The sequence below is a fragment of the Musa acuminata genome, chromosome BXJ2-3, assembly GCF_036884655.1.
Source record: "Musa acuminata AAA Group cultivar baxijiao chromosome BXJ2-3, Cavendish_Baxijiao_AAA, whole genome shotgun sequence".
Lineage (NCBI taxonomy): Eukaryota > Viridiplantae > Streptophyta > Magnoliopsida > Zingiberales > Musaceae > Musa > Musa acuminata.
The window spans coordinates 9,770,571-9,790,169 of record NC_088340.1 but is presented as its reverse complement, the minus strand read 5'-3'; the positions used below and the strand labels follow the sequence as shown (position 1 = coordinate 9,790,169).

General features: G+C 39.7%; 1 protein-coding gene and 1 long non-coding RNA gene across 2 annotated transcripts; both read right to left on the bottom strand.

Annotated features, from left to right (window-relative positions):
* Nucleotides 1-1,884: 1,884 nt before the first annotated feature.
* On the bottom strand, nt 1,885-5,298 carry LOC108952290 (uncharacterized). Its single transcript, XR_010485141.1, has 5 exons — nt 4,930-5,298; nt 4,736-4,815; nt 4,597-4,654; nt 3,164-3,256; nt 1,885-2,284 (listed from the first exon to the last, which is right to left on the bottom strand). It is a non-coding gene; the product is annotated as an uncharacterized LOC108952290 (long non-coding RNA).
* Nucleotides 5,299-8,791: 3,493 nt separating this feature from the next.
* Nucleotides 8,792-10,634, bottom strand: LOC135607309 (cytochrome P450 71A1-like). The gene is made up of 2 exons (XM_065099047.1): nt 9,726-10,634; nt 8,792-9,646 (listed from the first exon to the last, which is right to left on the bottom strand). Exons 1-2 carry the CDS (start codon nt 10,161-10,163, stop codon nt 9,029-9,031), a joined length of 1,056 nt encoding a protein of 351 aa, XP_064955119.1. The 5' UTR covers nt 10,164-10,634; the 3' UTR covers nt 8,792-9,028.
* Nucleotides 10,635-19,599: the final 8,965 nt, after the last annotated feature.

Genomic DNA, 19,599 nt, shown 5'->3' with positions numbered 1-19,599 from the left:
CAAACTTCAATTACAGATAGCTTGACTCTTGCAACCACCTATATTGAACATACTGAACTGTTGATGAAAGCTTACATTGTTTCATTGGTATTACTACTTAAATACAGAAAGCATGCATTTGGAAGAATGAAATGTGTGTGCTTATTACTGATGGTATTTGTTGTGCTCCTGCCATTGCCATGAAATATTTTCTGCCATCTGGGGCAAACCAGCATCAGTAATAACTTTGCAAGCTATCTAAATAGGCACAAGAGATGGAAATATATCTTAGCTTCATGTGGCAAGGAATGCATTCTCATGAGCAATATGACGTGTTATACATGCACCTAAACCCTGCATAAACATGGTGTTAATGGACATCCCCACTGCAATTTTCTCTGATGTGTTGCAGAATTAGGGAAGCCTTTCTTCTACTGCTGTGTGGTCTTCAATAGGTCCACAGTGAGCAGGAAGGATTGATGAACTGATGAGATGTTCCAATAGTTCCACATTGTGAATTGATGATGAATTAATGCTCTGATTTCTATTAGTGAAATCTTATGGACTACTATCTAAGTAATCAATCTTTTAATTTTAATGTAAATTAAAAGACTATACCCTCTGTCTTCACTCTCATCTGATGCCTTGATGCATGTGATGGACATGACAAAGTAGATTTCTACTTAATGATAAGTCGAATTTGAGATTCAAATTAAGATTCTCACGCCAATCTTAAATTCAACAGATAGAACATTTTTCAACTCCAAAAGAGAATGTTGGACATAAGATGATCACACAACATTCCTATTACAGAAATTGATTTAAATGAGATACATATATGCACCAACATGAGCACTCTATCACTACCCCAAGAAGACTACATGAGGCAAAATGAGGTGGAGTTTATCTTCGAACCGTATCGATGGAAGCATCGATGTATCTCATAGACTTTTGCTGCGCATGTATTCGAGTGGAATCACCCGTTTAGCACAGACAAACGCATCGAGCAGGTTCGATCAAAACTTCGCTTGGGAGGTGTTCTTGGAATGGATTGTCGCCAGCGTCCATCAAGCCGGCAGCACGTACTTTGAGGCAGGATCCATCGAAGAGTTCAGATCATCAAGCTCTGGTGGAGACAAGCTGAGAGGCTGAGAGAGAGAGAGAGAATGGAATGATCAACCTACGAGTAACATGGTGCAGAAGGTTTGAAGAGAGAGAGAGAGAGAGAGTGAGTGACAATAGGAAGGCTAAGCTTACACGATTGTCTCCTCACCCACCGCATTTACGTCGGACGGGGTGGTGAGGAGGCGACGCAAGGACGGCAGTGGGAGCCATGTCCGGACCCTCCCTATGGGCCGTAAAGTACCCCATGTGATGGCGGGCCATGCTCTCTCTCCCTCTGCTCTGCTGTTGCTCTCAATCCTAGTGGGTCTTGTGCTTGTTTTGGGAGGGACGAAGAGAGCTGTGCATGCATGCTTCGGGTGGGTGGAGAGATGCGAGAAAAGATTGCGAGATCGTGGGGCCGTCATAGCTTCAGTGGAAAGCTTCTCCGTGAGTTAGTAGACTGTGCAGGTCTCCAAAATCTAGCCAATGGATCGAGCGGACGAATACCACATCAGCGTCATCGTCACTGTTCCCGCTCTGATGTCCGACAACTTGCTTTGGCGCATTGCGATTTGTCGGGGGTGGTGGGGATTCACCCGCTTCGGTCTGAACAGGGAACATTATTTCCCTCGTGCCCGGGGGGTGAGAGATGATATAATGGAGTCAGATTCGCCCGATCTGTGCTCCCCATCTCGACTGAAACACGACACTCCACCGTGATCCATACGACATACGATTAGATCATGAACAAGACTAGTTTTGGTTTTAGCGAGGAGAATTCTTCTCACACATAAAATACAATGAAAGAAAAAAGACCAGCTTTTAGCATTAGAATGATCAAGTAAAATTTATCTTACATAATTGATGTATATTTTGTGGAAACAGAAAACAGTTTACATCATAATTTATAAAAATCGTAAAACCAACTACATATATCGAAATAGTATTTTTCTGTTCCCTCGCATCGCTATGTAATTTCTCAATCTCGACCCTAAGCTTTTCGATCCCTGTCCTCATTTCGCTTCGTAATTTCTCAGTATAACTTTTCAACCTGTAGCTGCAATTCGCTATACAATTTCTCAAACTCCAGTTGCAATTTGTTACTCAATTTCTTAATATCAGCTTGAAGCTCGCTATACTTGTTCTCAGTATCAGCCCGAAACTTGTCATTCTCTCGTTGCAAATGTGCAAATTGATGCTCCTGCCATCAGACAAAATAAGTTTCAAGAAGATAAATAAATACTCTCATATGCGTACAAAATTTGAAGAGAGTGCCAAACAAAGATTGAAGCATAAGAAAGACAACAACTTAAAAACCTAGTTAGCTTCGTACCAGAAAAGGTTACAGAAAACCTTCAACGAGTGATTTTGGTTCAACGCTTTGATGCGCATACCATGTATGATAACATGTATACAACTAAAAGGCTGCAGAAAACTTTTACTAAGTGATTTTGGTTCAATGCTTTGATGCCCAAGCTCATCATAAGAAAGAATTAAAAAGCTAATATTTTTTTGCTAGTTCTGGACAAGGAATGATAAGAATTTAACAATTTCTATGTACAAGTATCTTAAAAAGGTGACATAATCAGATGATCAGAGCCTGTGAACTTCAAACAGGGCGGAGCTAGGATCTTTTATTTATTTGTTTAACTTTATGGAGGAATGGAGGTACTATGCTGAGCCAAAAGATATGACAGTTTCCCATTGCCTATTTATGATTTTGAATGGAATATATCTTTTTTTTTCCTTCCTTACATTTTGGTGCACAGGGAATTTCACACTCAGACAATATAAATTTTCATAAGTTCTTCGATCTAAAAGCAATTGTAATAGAAGACTACTGAAATCAATTAGGAGTAATTAAGCAGGCATTTGATGGCTCCTAGTTTGATTAGTGATATTACTTTCAGCAGACAACAAGGGGGAAAGGTTAATGTAGTTGACCCCAAATCATAAAGATGTTGTTCTGTTGCTTTTGTTGCTACCATAACACTTTTCTTCCACATATGTAATTAAAACTACTGAAATGGAGAAACAGTGAAAACACACGTTTAATTCAAAAGAGTTGCCAGAGAGATACCTGAGAGGGATGGACTGTGAACTGGAAACAAAGACCATCTCTCAGTAGTTTTAGAGGTCAAAGCTCCTAAGAAGCTCAACTATCAAGTAGGTGCTACAAGAAAAGGTAATTTTTTGTTGATTTACAAAAATAATAGAGAATGCAATATGCCAAAAAGAAGATAGACGTCTGCGAATGGCCAAATTTTTAGGCAAAATAAAGTGATGTCCGAAGAATCTAACCCTTACAATTCTTACCCAGTTCTAGTTCTGGGTTGGATTTCATTAATTAGCTTAGTGAAATTTTCTCAAATGGATGACATATGTGAGACAATATAGGCAAGCATCTGGAACTTTCTCAAACAACAAACAGCCACAAGAAAAAACAAAGGTGCCAATGTAGTCGAGTATTGAATCCATGATTTTGAAACAGTTAAATGTTGAAATACTAAAATTAACCCAATGCAGCAAGTATTGAATCCATGACTGTTTAGCCAGGTTTTGAAGGAGTCGAGTAATAACTGTGACTGTTTACCACATAACGGATTTGAGAAGAGTTAACAACCAACCAGAGATTCTATTGGCATTAGATACTTTTATTTATCAAAAGTTGGGATAAATCTTCAATTGACTATAACTGAAAGCAGAATGCAAAACTGCAGTGAGTTGAACACAATCACCAAAGCATTAAAAGATCTAGTAAAAGAAGAACAGCCTTAAATAACCCTATATGGATGGAAATGTATTCGAACATCACAAAATATTATGTTCTCATTGACTACATGTCAAGAACCTTGCATGACAACTGCAGCAGTCAACTGCTGATCTGGAATAAGATCCTCATCAAAGCAACTAATTAATGACTATGACATGATATGCAGATAATAACATATATTGCAATTTAAAAGTTCTACCCTATCAACATTATTCAAATGATTTTTTTATTTCCTAATGTAAATCACATTTCCATATTGATAATTGAGAAATATGTTACAGCATAAATAAAGCACCATTTCCCCTATCCTATATGCTCCATAGTAAGCATGGCATGGAACCTTCCTTGCCAACTGGCTGTGAATGACAACCTTGTTATTAAGGGGGTGTGTTGAATTTTCTTTGGAGTGATGACTAGATAGCGCTAGTAAAGAAGTCTTATAACTGGTCTTCTTCAAATTGAATAATGCTAGCTATAGTCCTACCCTAAGATGCCTGTCTTATCCTTCTAATTTTTAGTGAATCATACGTTTTCAGTTGCAATCAGGATGCATATAATCTCTGATATTGATGGTAAAACAGTCCACCAAAAAAAAAATTACAGAGTCTACTCAGTGTCATCAAATATTACCTTATTATTTTGATGACTACAAAAAGCGAGTATATGCCCTACTGCCTCACAAGTATAATCTGATATAACTATATTGTGAATCATATGAGATAAAATCAAACAAGTCACACCTGGGAGCTCTTCATTTCCAAGATGAATTTGGAGAGATTGACATCCTGAATCATCACGCTGTCAATAACATTAAGACAATCAGCACATGCGAACCAAGAAAGACGACCGAACAAACATCAATGTTCATCCAAACCCAACCCTCGATGATGACCGGCGTGATAGCCTCCGCTTGCTTGGAGGGCACCCCTGGCACCTCCAACGTCCTCGCCTATCCTCGCCTACAAATACACAAACACCTATAATTGAACTCGAAACTTCTCTAGTCAATGGATCTCACAAACCAGCCAGCATCAATTAACAAGTATCAAAGTTAAGGAGTCGATGAGGCATACCCTATTCGCCGCGAAAAAGTTTCGCGGCGGAGAAAAATTAGACGAGCGGCAACTGGCGGCCGCTGACGAGAAGCCGTGTCCGTCGCCGGCCGCCCACACGACTAGCGACCTACAGTGCCACGCCAGGGCAGCTCCTCCTCCCTTGCAAGCCACCGTAGGTACTTGGAAATTTAGGGATGGGAAACACTTTTTCACGGCGGATAAAAATTAGACGAGCGGCAACTGGCGGCCGCTGACGAGAAGCCGTGTCCGTCGCCGGCCGCCCACGCGACTAGCGACCTACAGTGCCACGCCAGGGCAGCTCCTCCTCCCTTGCAAGCCACCGCAGGTACTTGGAAATTTAGGGATGGGAAACGAAAAGGGAAAGGGCGATAAAGTTGCAAGTGATACTTAATTGGTTGGAGGGGTATATTAGTCTTTTAAGGAGATTTGTTAGGATTTGTTGATGTTGAAATCTTGGAAATATCTATCCTATCGCGAGAAGAGATATGCGCTTCGTTGATTCCTTTTAAAGATTTTGGAATATCCATCGTATCAGCTTCCCATCTAAATAAGATTCTTTTGGCATTTTAAAGCAGAGGTAGGAGTCCATGTGGAGAAATCTAATGTTTGCATCGATCATTGTGGCAGGCCGCAGAAAGAAAGCCCACAAGCATGCTGAGTCTCTAGGCGCAGGAGTGACTATAATCCTAACGGTTATTATCAACTACATCATTCTGACTTTTGACTTTTTGATAGAATATGTTGTTAGTCTGCACCGATCACAAGGGAGGTTGCTGGCCTTCGTTTCAATCCTTCTTCTTTCGTATGCATATGGAACATGATAAGGGAATTTCTAACGTCGAGTAGGGCCTTCTCGTTGAACGTCAGATAGGAGCTGATATGGGGTGATGGTTCTCAAGCGATCTGTCATGTTCCACCGAATTTTAAATCAACAACAATATATTTTAGGATCCAATCACACGTTTAAGGATACTTAGAAAACGTTTAAGTCAAAATTCATCTATATATTCCATAATTTATAAAACATGTACAGTTTATAATCATACCATCATATCACATAATGATTCACAAAATCTAAAGCCAACTCAATTAAGCCATAATCACATCATAAATTCATAGTTATAAGAATCTATATAATCACAAAACCAATATGTACCACGTGTTTATATCATTACATAATCTTAACTTAACATTCTCAAAATCCTAACATGTGAGGTAATTTTCAAATATTTACAAGATACATCAATCTAGAGTTATCGTTGATATTTCATCATACATAAATGAACTTATACAATATCAACCTATCAAGTACGAAAGATTTACCTCAAAACCTTCTAGCTTTTCATTGTTGTAGCTCAATTTAAATATTCTAGCGAGCGATAAGCTATCATGAAAAATTTATATAGCAACGGGGTGAGCACATAGAGCTCAGTAAGTGACTAACGATCAATGACAGATAAATCATTTCGGAGTATATCAATGGCATATGAAGCATATTCATGATATATGAAATATTTCATTGTATATCAAAGACGTAAGGAGTATTTCAGATATCAATGACATATGAAACATTTTGGAGCATATAGCATTTCGAAACATATCAAAGAACAAATGCGAAACAGAAGCTCAAACGTCGCATTTGACGTTGCATACATTTCATTCTTATCGAGAGCAGATATAGAAGCACATAACCAAAGCTCTAAATATCATATCAAACAGATAGAAGGTGAAGTGGGATCCCAAACATAATATGGTCCATCCATTTCTGAATGACCACCAAATATAATCTAGAGCATTACGGGCTCTAAGCACACACCCTTTACCATTTCTTACAAAGGTCCAAATAATCCATTTACCATTTTTGGTAAAGGTTCATATAATCCCTTTACTATTTCTAGCAAAGGTCCAAATAATCATACAAACACCATAGTACAAAAAGGTATTGTGAACAATAAATTGGGACATATCGGAAACACATGCGGAACAACAAAATGCATATGCCTATATGAAACATTACGATACAAACATAAAGTTTACATATTAAGGTATATAAATACTCATAGGACAAGAGTATACATGAATTTAAAGCAATAATATAAAGCTCTAAGGATTTTAGCTAAAATTAATTTCCAAAGAGACGAAACAAGAATAGGAGAAATCAATCAAAGCTTGATTCTGACAGAATTTGAGAGACACATGAATTGTTTGAATAATCAATTATGCCCCAATTTGCACAAAATAGAGGTCATTCAAAAGATGTATCAATCTAATTTTTGATAACTCAAGTTTTGTAAATATCAGAGTTTCCAACAATGAGTTATAAATAATTTGGTAACCAAAGGTCGGAGAACATTATCTCTGTTTTACAGAATTCACAGAGTTGATTTGAAAGCTTTCTGAGTCTAGTTTCCAATAAATCATACTTTGCATGAATTTGAGTTCTTAACATAATGTTGTAAGCAGTTAAGCAACAAGAGGTCAGAAATTACAGTCCCTATTTTGCAGAATCTATAGGGTTAATTGAAACAGAAGTCATAATAGACATTTAAATTCCAAATCATTCAATCTTGGTATCAAATTTGAGTCTACTTTCAAATGGATTAGGCTTTGCCTAAATCAGAGTTTACCGCTAAAAGTTAGGTCTGAAACGGTGTATAGAGGTTAGATTACCAAAAAATTATAGATTCATGGCTTTATATCAAAACGAAAGAAAGGTTTGGTGCTAAGCTGAAATCTTTCGAATTATGAAGAATTAAAATAAAGACAAAGATTAGAATTTCTATAGGAAAGGGTTAGAACATTTGCCTTAAACAAATTTGAGCCCCAAAGATGTGGAATTGATGCAAAACCTTAAGCAAGACAAAAGCTTCTTCTTTTTCTTCTTCAATTCCTCTTCCCTTCTCATCTCAAACCAAAATTGGCTGTAACTTCTGAAGTTTTCATCCTTTTATTTCTCCTCTAATGTATTAGATTTAGCTAATATAAGGATTGTAATGTGGCAAACATGTATGAAAGGGGTCTAGGTGTCATCCATAGAATAAACTTAGGTGGCACCATTAAGTTAGCTGGTGACACATATCCATCATTTTTTTCTTTAACTTGAATCTGAATCTTTCATAAATCATATCAAATTTCTAATATTTACTCTTAGGTCCTTACATTACAAATAAGCCCTTACAAAATTTTCAAAAATGAGAGATGTTACACAATCTAGCTAACCTATGCTCCCCCCCCTTTGGTTGTCGCAAGCAGAGAGTCGTTCGAGCTGATCTTGTCAATCATCAGGATTGGTAGGCGATGTCCTTTTTGTTGTCTTCTGCTGACGACGGGTCGCAACACCCCCGTTTTCCAAGGTATAAGAAACGGATTCCCAACATTCATAATAGTTAGTTCTCATTATCTCACTAAAGATTAACTCGATCATTGGAGGGTCGAGTCTAAAAATCTCTCATGACATTGATCTTTGTGTAGGATCCCGAGAAGACCAGAGCCCACATCGAACACACAACAATCGCCTTGAATCCACCTCAACTACCTCACTCACAATATTGAATTTTTCATCTGATTGCCACAAGGGCAGATTGGACGATCGTATGCCATCGAGACTACGACCGACAATCCTCGATACACAGCATCAAAGCAATAATAAAAATATTTTTCAAATTGCAAACAGAAAACACACAATTGCATGCGAGTACACTTGTGGAGGCACCAACAATCTTCTTCTGAATGCCGGTCATATGCTTCATCGATGTTGCATAAGCTGGCATCAGGTTACAGGTGAATCTAACATTTAATTTACTTGATGATGGGGATTGACATCTAAGAAGAGGATTGTTCTTCCACAAGTCTGTAGATGTAAAGAGAGAAAAATATACCATCTTTTTAACAGTCAAAAGTATGTTAAACCATATGGTCTCATTGGTTAGATTGGTTGATTGACATATCTAAGAAATTGGTTCACACTCCCAAACAAGTAGTTGAATTGCCGTCCAACTTCTTGCTTTATAGATATAGCATCAAGGCAGGAACCTTTTAGGAACCAAGTTGTACCAAAGTTAAGACTGTAACATACGGATAGGTTTGTTTATTATGCTTATACTAGCGGATCCTTGGGGACGGCAATAAGGCGAAGAGGGATCTTCTTTGGAGTGACGAGTCCACGAGCTTCCGACATGTCCAAATCCACCGGGTTCAAGCCGTCAGGCAATTCCCAGTTGAAGTGATACAGGAGGTTGGCCAGAGCAATCTCGATGGTGGCCATGGCGAAGTTGATTCCAGGGCACATCCTTCGTCCAGCTCCAAATAGGATGAACAGGAAGTCATTGCCTCTGTAGTCCACGGCGTTGTCCATGAACCTCTCGGGTTTGAACTCCTCTGGTGCTTCCCAGGACTTGGGATCTCTCGCTATGGCCCAGGCGTTGACGATAACCCTTGTTTTGGCCGGGACATGGTAACCCTGCAACGAGAAGCTGCTCATGGTCTCTCGTGGAACCAGGATCGGGACCGGAGCGTGCAATCGCAGGACCTCCTTGATCACAGCTTTCAGATAGGTCATTTGGTTCACGTCCTCTTCTACCACCATCGGCTTGCCGTCGGCGACCTGCCGTACTTCGTCTTGCAGCTTCTTCATCGCTCTTGGGTTCCGCACGAGCTCTGCCATGGCCCATTCCAGTGATACGAAGGACGTGTCTGTCCCAGCAGCGATCAAGTCCTGTCGGGTGAAGTTGACGCTTAGGTAAGAGATGGATTGGGATGAACCACAAGGAGGGATGCCATAGCTCACAGCTCACCATGGTGATAGCTTTGATGTCGATTTCTGCGAGTCCCAAGTCTCCGGCGTCATCTCTCTGGAGCGACAGAAGAACATCCACGAAGTCTTCATTCCTATTGAAGCCCTGCTCAGCTCGCTCGATATGCTCTTGCAGTATCCCGCTGAGGAACTCGTCGATCCTCCTTCCGATTCTGTCGAGCTTGGCGTCGGTTCCGGTGATGGCGCTCAGCCATCCCAGTGCCGGAAACGCGTCGGCTACCTGGAACCCCCCCAGCAGCACCGACCCGTCGTCTACCACGGCCCGGTACCTCGCCGCCGTCCTCCCCTCCTTCGTCTCCTTCCCCGCCGCGGCGTGGTACGCCGTGGCGTTGGCGTACTCGTACAGCACCTCGCTCAGATCCACCTCACCCCGCGGCCGCCCGCCGCCGGCGCACGCCGCCGCGACGCGCTCCATCATCCTGCGGACCTCCTCGTGGCGCAAGGCCCGCAAGGAGAGCACGCGCTTGAGGCTCAGGAGGTGCACCACGGCCAGCTTCTTGGCCTGGCGTCAGCGCTCGCCGTAGGGGGCGAACGAGATGTTCCGGGCGCCGTAGGTGATCTTCATCGCCGCTTTCGAGGCAGGGCGGGTGGAGATAGCGAGGTCGTGGGTCTTGAATAGCTCCTGGGCGGCGTCGGCGGAGGACACGATGAGCGCCGGGACTTAGCCCATGCGGATGAGCATGACGGGGCCATGCTTGTGGGAAAGGTCGAGGAGCGAGCGGTGGGGAAGCGAGCTCAGCTGGTGGAGGTTGCCGAGGAGGAGAAGACCGGGCGGAGAGGGCGGGAGTCTCAGCTGGGTCTTCCCAGACAACACGACTTTGAAGGCCAACAGAATTGCCAGCAGAAGGAAGGGAACAAGGAAGAAGAGGAGTGACATGGTTGAAATCTAGAGCTGCGAGTAGCAAAATCCACAGGAACAGCGGTCCGCAGATAAACTCGTGAACTGAGGGGTGCTGCCTGCCGTGGCCACGGCACTGTGCGCTGCGTCAGCTACTGTGTCTTATTGTCATCGTCTTCTTGTGGCTTCTCTTCTTGGGAAGGTTATCCATAATTTTTTAGATGTTTCGATTAAATTAACATCAATCTCAAATTCATTGTCTGTAATATTCACATCCACATACACATTTTAGATATAGAATCTAACTATAGTATTCATTTTATATCCAATCCAATTGGTAAGTACATATGTTAATATGGAATCTAACTAGTATTCGTTTTATATCTAATCCGATTGATAAAAAATAGATGCTAATATGAGTACTGTGATTAACCTATGCTTAAACAGCCGAAAATTGCTCGATGTGAGGTCAAAATTTTCATCCCTTTTCCGTTAAATTCTTGGATGATCTAAGATAAATCTTGCCAAATTAGATGCAGTCGAGATAAGACAGGCTGGACACTAGGATTAGGCTGAGCATTTTGAGCTGCTTGGCCTTTTAAATCGGCTACTCACGACAGATCATGCATTGGATCGTGAAAGCTAGTGAGAGTCAAAGGGTTCTAAACAGTATTCTGGTCATCGTTGTCGTTGATCACTTGATAAGAGAAACATTTGGATTTCACTTCATTTTTATCCGACATACATGAGAAGGAAAACTGTGACAACTTACTTCCTCAAATGAAAGTAGAACTTCCTGTTCACATTCTGAGAGGTCGATTCTAATGGCTACGTCTGGCAATTTCGTGGAAATTTCGTCGCCGCGTCGACCGAGAAGGAAGCTTCGTTGAGCCACACTTCCCGCCTCGGCTTCTTTCCTATTTAAGTGCTCGATTTGAATCGCTCCACCAACACCACCGTCAACGAACCTCCTCTCTCTCTTGTGCAGTGGACACGTCGATGGAAGGCGATGCGCCATTCATGAACGGAATCGGAGTTCGTCCATGGCCACGTCTCCATCCCGGCGGAGAGCGGTGGGTTCTCAGCTGGCTCGGTTTCTCGATGATGGTGTCGTCCTCCAGCACTATCATGGATGCCGTCAAGAAGGTCGGCTCGTCAGCAGACGCCGAGCCCGTTTCCCCTGGCTATCTCTTCGGCATGTACCTGCTGTGGATCACTGGAATGGTCATCATGTTGCTGCCGGTGATGCTCCCCAACTCTCCCAACGTGACAAAGATGGGTGCCCTGGTGGCGGTGGGTTTGATGTGGTTCATGGTTGCACCTTGATGTGGTTCATGGGATGTCCTGCTTCTTGCAAGTTTTCAGTTAGGTTACCTGTATAAGTTGTTCTTCTTCAAAGCACAATCTTCTTGCAGCTTGTGTCCTCTAAATTCTACAGGAAATCCATGCATGGAAGTGGAATATTCCTTCCATAATGGAATGGTAAGAAAAGAACAAATAGAAGATACAATCTGTCGGATCCATAGCTCATCCTCAGATGAGTTCTTGATGTGCCTTATGTCTTTGAAGCGAACGGAGAGTTGGTGGGTGGTCGTATCAAGACTTTTTCTATAGTTATCAGTTCACATTGTCCTGTGATCTGCACATTTCTTTCCTACTTCCCTTTCATCTCCAGCGAGCTGGCATTATCTTCTCCTTTGGCATCTTACGGAGAAGCGTCGTTGACGACGGGCAAACCTGACCTGAGAACAAGCAGGATTGGAGGATCACCTGTTTGGGCTGCGCCAAAGAACGACTTTTCCGTCGTTCTCGCAAGGCACATCGACCGAGTGGTGTGGGGTCACCGCCTATGCGAGCGGGGCATTTCGTGTTCCCTGTCTCACCCGATACTCTGCCCTAAGAAATCTCCCCCTCACCACGTACTGACGTGCCATTGAATGAAATGATACCAACAGTAAGTATCGGGGAACCTTAAGCTGTGGCCGATAGATCAACACGATTTGATCTAATCCCAAGAGGTGATCAATGTTTGGTCAGATCCGAGCTTCTACAGTACACAATCTGACTCGATCTCTTCCAAACTAAAATCAGTATTGAGTGAAATTAGGAGTTCATAGGTGCTCGAGTCCGACTTCGTTGTTGGCTAAGAGGTCGACTTTTATGCTGATGAATGAAAGTTGATCACCGTTAACGGTCGTCGACTCCTCGGGTGGTCGACTCGTATCCACTATAGGAGTGATGTTCGACTTGCACGGATCGTCGTCGTCTTAAGTTTTCAGAGTGGCTCGTACCCTCCATGCGGGCGCTTGTCGATATGCATGGATTTGCATCATGCGACATTGTTTTGAGCTTTCCGAGGCTATCATGTGCTGTGTGACATCATCCTATATAGCCTCGGATGGCATGGAAGCGGGTGGTCGCCTTATTCGAGTTCGAGGCATGCCATGTCAGTCTTGAGACTTCATGTTGGTGCTGATGTGACTGTTGACTGTTAGAGCAGGGTTGGAGAAGGAATATGCTCCATCAATAAACATAAATCATTCTGGTCTGACATATTAGTTCCCGGAGGATTGAAGGAGACGACGAAAAGAAAAGGAGAGATATATTAGCTTTAGTTCATCTTCCTCTCTCTACCGATTTCCTTTCCTGTGAGCTTCGACAGCATATAGTCTCGAACATTGATTGTTGGACTTACAGCCCATAAGTTCAGCCCATAGTGGGCTTTAATAGTTAATAATGAGTTTTAACAGCCTATAGCTCACCCCTCTTTTAACTTAACCCTAAATCTAATAAAGGGGGTGTAGTGCCTGCGAACATAAGGGAAAAACTATAGCAACGAGGCATCAAATTGCAGCAGCAACTTGATTAAAAAAAACAAGGAGAAAAGGATAAAAAAATAAGAGAAAGAAAAAGAAGAAGATAAGGATAACATAGAGAGACTATTCTCAATCATCTAGGTAGTATTATCATCTCATGTTAGATCAGATCTATAGTAAATTCTTTTTATGATTACTTGAGGAGAATTTGAATATTATGCACAGTGACGTAATCCTTGTATCCTAATGATTCTCTTGAGATTATTGCTTGGGTTTTGGGTAAAAGACTGAGATTTGTATATTTATCATTCTTATAGTGGATTATCTCTAGTTTGCCCTGTTATTTTTACCATTTACATTGGAGGGGTTTTTCACGTAAATTTTGGTGTCCTATTTGATTATGATTTCCATTTAATTCTACTACGTGTTACGACCTACTAGTATTTATTCCTATACAAAGTTTATTTCCTTTATATCCAATCAACTGGTATCAAAGTAGGGTATTGGTGATTTAATTTTTGTGTTTGAACATGGAGGCCGGTAGTATTTCTCGCATTATTAGCTTGAATGGAAACAATTGGATGATATAGAAACTAATAATGAAAGATCTCTTGTATTACAAAGATTTGTATGAACCTTTGCAGGGGATAGTGTAAAGCCAACAACTATGACAGATAATGAGTGGAAGAGGTTAGATAAAAAAATAGTCGGGTTTATTCGATAGTGACTCGATGACAGTGTCTTTCACCATATTTCTACTAAAAGTTTTGCATATTCTCTTTGAAAAAAGTTGGAAGGTCTCTATGAAAGAAAAGCAACCGACAACAAAGCTTTCTTAATAAGAAAACTTATGAACCTAAAATATAAAGAGGGTGTTTCTATTGCTGAGCATTTGAATGAAATGCAGAGTATCACTAACCAGTTATCCTCTATAAAAATGTCTCTTGATGATGAGTTACAAGTATTGTTATTTCTCAGTTCTTTGCTAGAAAGTTAGGAGACACTGATAGTTTCCCTTATTAATTTTGCACCATATGGTGTTTTCATAATGAGTCAAGCAATAAGCATTTTGTTGAATGAGGAGTGGAGAAGAAAGAATTCAGCAGCATCTTAGAATGATTCGCAGGCACTTATCTCAGAGAACAAAAAAATATCAAAGTCTAAGGATAAAAGTAATTCACGCATAGGTAGAAGCAAGTAAAGATCAAGAAAAGATATTATTTGGTATAATTATGGTGAGAAAGGATATTACAAGAACCAATGTAAGCAACTTAAGAAGAGCAAGAAAAAGAAAAAATAAGTGGAGTCTTCAGAGTCAAAAGATAATATTACAATTACAGTGTAGGGTGATGATTATTTGATTTTGTCTCGTTCTAATGATATTTTTTCTTGTGTGTGTCAGGATCTTAAGTGAGTAATTGACATAAGTGCTTTTTATCATGCTACACTATGAACGGAGTTTTTTACTACCTATAGGTATGAAAATTTTGGTGTTGTTAAGATGGACAACTATGGCATAGCAGACATCATTAACATAAGTGATATCCATATAAAAATCAATCTTAGCTATAAGTTGGTGCTTAAGGATATGAGACATGTGATTGACTTGAGGCTGAATTTAATTTCAGTTGGAAGACTATGATAGCAGATTTCATAGAGGGCAGTATAAGCTTAGTAAGAGTTCTTTTATTATGGATAGTGGAAAGAAATGTCACACTTTGTACAGGTTGCAAGCCAAAACTTGTGGTGAGTAGTTAAATACTACATAGAAAGACTTCAGCATATAGTTATGGTATAGGCGACTGAGACACATGAGCGAGAAGAGGCTGCAAGCTATTTCCAAGATAGAGGTATTGTTAGATCTCAGAGGTACACGTTTGAACCATTGTATTGATTGTTTGGCTAGTAAATGATATAGAGTTTCATTTGTTAGTCCTGCTTTGTCCAGAAAAATACATGTCTTAGACCGTATTTATACAGATGTATGTGGTCCTTTGAGGATAAAAACTCCTAGTGGATCTGTGAATGTTCCTGGTATCAGTTGTGCATTTTATTTTGTCACTTTTATAGATAATTTTTCTAGGAAAGTTTAGGCCTATGCTATGAAGACCAAAGATCAGGTTATTAATGTCTTCAAAGAGTTTTATGTTAGAGTTTAAAGGGAGATAAAAAGTGATACCGGGGGGGGGGGGGGGGGGGTAAAAATGCAGAATGGATTTCGAAAGAACACCAATAGAATAGTTGTTCAGATAGAAAATGTCACAGAAGGCAAGGAACGAACTCTTGAAGAAACTTCGGTAAAACGAAAAATAGCTCACCACCAAGTTTAAAATCAAAAGGGATATAGAAAGATCACCACCCTAATGATAATAAACAAGGATACAGAACTGAAAGCAAAAGACTCACCACTCAAGGACACATCCAAGAGATACAGAGTTCAAAAGAGCACCAAGAGAGCTTCTACCAATATCTTCAGTTTTCTCAAGTCCTTTCTAAGCCCTAAACCCCAAAATAAATACTAGTACATGAAACAACCCTTAATGCATAGGAAAATTTGAAATTAAGTGCTTTACAGCTGCCAACCAACTCCATTAATGTATTTCTTAGCCATGAAGAAAAGTACCATGATACAGCTTTACAGTTGCCAACCAACTCCATTAATGTATTCCTCTATACAGGGAATATGCTGATGAGTTGTCTTCTCTGAGTAGACTGAGTTGAAGATTATGTAGCAATATTGTTGGCTGAAAAAAATATCATATTATCAGTATGGTCCATATGAACATATTGTAGCAAATTAGACACTCCCGTGTCAATCTCCCCTGGTTGAAAAAGACTTGTCCTCAAGTTCTTGTTTGTTTCGTCATCATGATTATAAAAAGGACTTAAATCAGCCATATTAAATGTTGGGGATACTCCGTAATATTTAGGTAGCTCAATCTCATAAGTATTTTTGCCAATTCTCTTAAGCACCTTGAATGGACCATCAGTCTTAGGTTTTAGTTTTCCAAATTTTCCCGACGGAAACCTCTCCTTCCTTAGATGAATCCAGACTAAATCACCTGCATTAAACTCCACAAGTTTTCTGTGTTTGTTAGCAGCTTGCATGTACCTCTCATTTTGTTTCTCAATGGTTGCTTTCACACCCTCATGCAGCTTCGTTATCTGCTTAGCTCTTTCATCAGCATCTCCACTAAATTGTTTTGTTGTAGAATGAGGAATTAAGTCCAAAGGACCAGTAGGATTAGCACTATAAACTACCTCAAAAGGACTCTTACCAATACTATGATGCATAGAACGATTGTAGGCAAACTCAATTTGTGGAAGAATGACATCCCATTGCTTAATATTCTTGCCAACATAGCTTCTAAGCAAATTTTCTAAGCTTCAATTTATTACCTCAGTTTGTGGATGATGCGAGTTACTGAAATTCAAAGAAGTACATAGCTTCCTCCAAAGAGTTCTCCAAAAATGACTAACAAATTTTGAATCTCGATCAGACACCATAGTTATTGGAATACCATGCAATTTAACAATCTCCTTAAAATATAAATCAGCAATATGAGATGCATCATTTGATTTATTGCATGGAACAAAGTGAGACATTTTTGAAAATCTGTCAACAATAACCATGATAGAATTCTTGTTCCTTTGAGTTCTTGGCAGTCCCAAAACGAAATCAAGACTCACATCCTCACATGGAGCATTTGGCACTGGTAATGGAGTGTACAAACCAAAATTTTGACTTCTTATTTTTGCTAAATGACATAATCGACATTGCTTCATATGTTCACATGTCTATCCACATCTCTGAATATTTTAGGCCAGTAGAAATTTGATTGAACAAGAGCTAGAGTCTTGTTCCTACCGAAATGTTCTCCCAAAACACCACCATGAGCTTTAGCTAAAATTACTTGTCTCAAAGAACAAGATGGAACACACAAAAGCATTAGCTCAAAAAAGAAAACCATCAAAGATAAAAAAATGTTGAAAGGAACCTGATTTACAATTCTGCCATATCGAGCCGAAATCCACATCATTCTCATATAGATCTTTGAATGTTTCAAATCCAACCACTTTGACTTTCATTGCTGATAATAAAGAATGCTTTCTACTCAATGCGTCAGCAACTATATTTTGAACACCAGATTTGTGCTTGATTGTAAAGTTGTAAAATTGTAAAAACTTCATCCAAGCTGCATGCCTCTTGTTTAGCTTGTGCTGGTGATTAATGAACTTTAATGCCTCATGATCAGAATATAGAACAAATGGCTTGGCAAGAAGATATTGACTCCAATGAGATAAAGCTCTACCACAGAGGCAGAATATATTAGTGCTATAGAGGTTTACAAATTAATGTTATGGATGAAAGAATTCTTACAAGAATTGGGGTTGAAACAGAAAAACTATGTGGTTAATTGTGACAACCAGAGTGTCATCTAATTGTGTAAGAACCCAATTTTTCATTCCAAATCAAAGTATATAGATGAAGATACCATTGGATTTGAAATATACTTGAAGAGAAGCAATTGCAACTTCAGAAAAATCACATAGATGACAACGGAATTGACATGTTGACAAAGACCTTACCAAAAGAAAAACATGAGATGTGTTGACAGTTCATCGGTATGACTTTACATTGATGAGTCATAGAACAACCTCCCTTATTGGCTGAAGGGAGAGGTTGTTGGGCTTACAACCTATATGTTTAGCTCATAGTAGATTTTAATAGCCCATAACCCACTCCTCTTTTAACCTAATCCTAGATCTAATAAGGGGGGTGTGATAGTTGCAAAAATAGGATAAAAACTATAGCAATGAGGCATCAAATTGCAATAGCAACTTAATTTAAAAAATAAGGAGAAAATAGGAGAAAAATAAGAGAATGAAAGGGAAGATGACAAGAACAACACAGAGAGAGAGACTGTTCTCAATCATTTATATAATGTTCTTTTCTTATGTTAGATCATATCTACAATAAATTCTTGTTATGATTACTTAGGGAGAATTTGGATATTGTGCACAGTGACATAATCCTTATATCTCAATTATTCTCTTGAGATTGTTGCTTGGATTTTGGGAAAGACTGATATTTGTATATTTATTATTCTTATAGTGAATTATCTCTAATTTACCTCATAGTTTTTACCCTTAAGAATTTTCTATATAAATTTTGATGTTATATTTGATTGTCATTTTCATTTAATTCTGCTGTAACATTTGTATCTATACAAAATTTATTTCTCTTTCGTTATTCCACTCTTTACTGCCTTTATGACACTAATTTAGATCACGTTGGAAAAGTAGATTTAGGTGTGAGCAGGCAATTGTTGGTCTCTTATAATGAGAAGCAACCATAGTCATTCTTTTTAAGTAGAAGCAAATATTCCCATGCACAACTTAGACCCACTTCTACAGCCACCAACAAGCAAGCCAAGGACATTCCTGTAAGCCAGGAAATCCGGAAGGAGCACTAACTTTAAACTTCTTTTCGATAGAGAAATCATATCAACTTCTAACGGCTGTGGAGGGTTAAACATAATCTCATACATTTTGAAGTTAAGACTTGGAAGGCGAATTCAACGAATGATATACTGTACACGTCTCATCTTCTATCTGAAATCGTCAGAGTTGTAGTCTTCTGATGCCTCAGCAAACTAAAAGACCTAAGTAATACTTTGATGTGGTCGGTCGGTAAACACAGCTTTCCATGGTTTAGGTATCTTGAGACTGTCATGTCGGCATAATAAGTGTAAGGATTCTTCGGCTGACAGCTGCTGGTTGGTCTTGCTTTTGTAGGACACAGATGTTATATTGTTTGGCAAACCACGAAAGTAGAGTGCCAAAGAAAGTGCAGCTCATCCATTGCCTCAAATCTGAAGTCCTAATTAATTAATACCTCTATCCATTAGGTAGACATAGTTTTCTGCTGTGAGGCCATCGCAACAAGTTCTTGACATAAACAAACCCAAAAACAAAAGTAGATCTGATGAATACAGTCTTAAACATCTCACACCACCAATACTTGCTGCTTAACTAAGTTAATGGATAATGATTGTTAATGTTGTTTGGCAAACATTGAACCGATACAGTAAAAGCAAAAAAAGGACACTGGATTGATTTCCATTCCAAAGAGCCTCCTATCACATTATTACAGAACATTAAAAGCGCATGCACGGCTAACCTACTTCTCAACACAT

Excerpts from the sequence above, each read along its gene's own strand:
- LOC135607309 (XM_065099047.1), bottom strand. The coding sequence starts at position 10,163 with ATGATGGAGCGCGTCGCGGCGGCGTGCGCCGGCGGCGGGCGGCCGCGG. Across the intron at positions 9,647-9,725 it reads ACATCAAAGCTATCACCATG|GACTTGATCGCTGCTGGGAC; the intron begins GTGAGCTGTGAG and ends TTCACCCGACAG.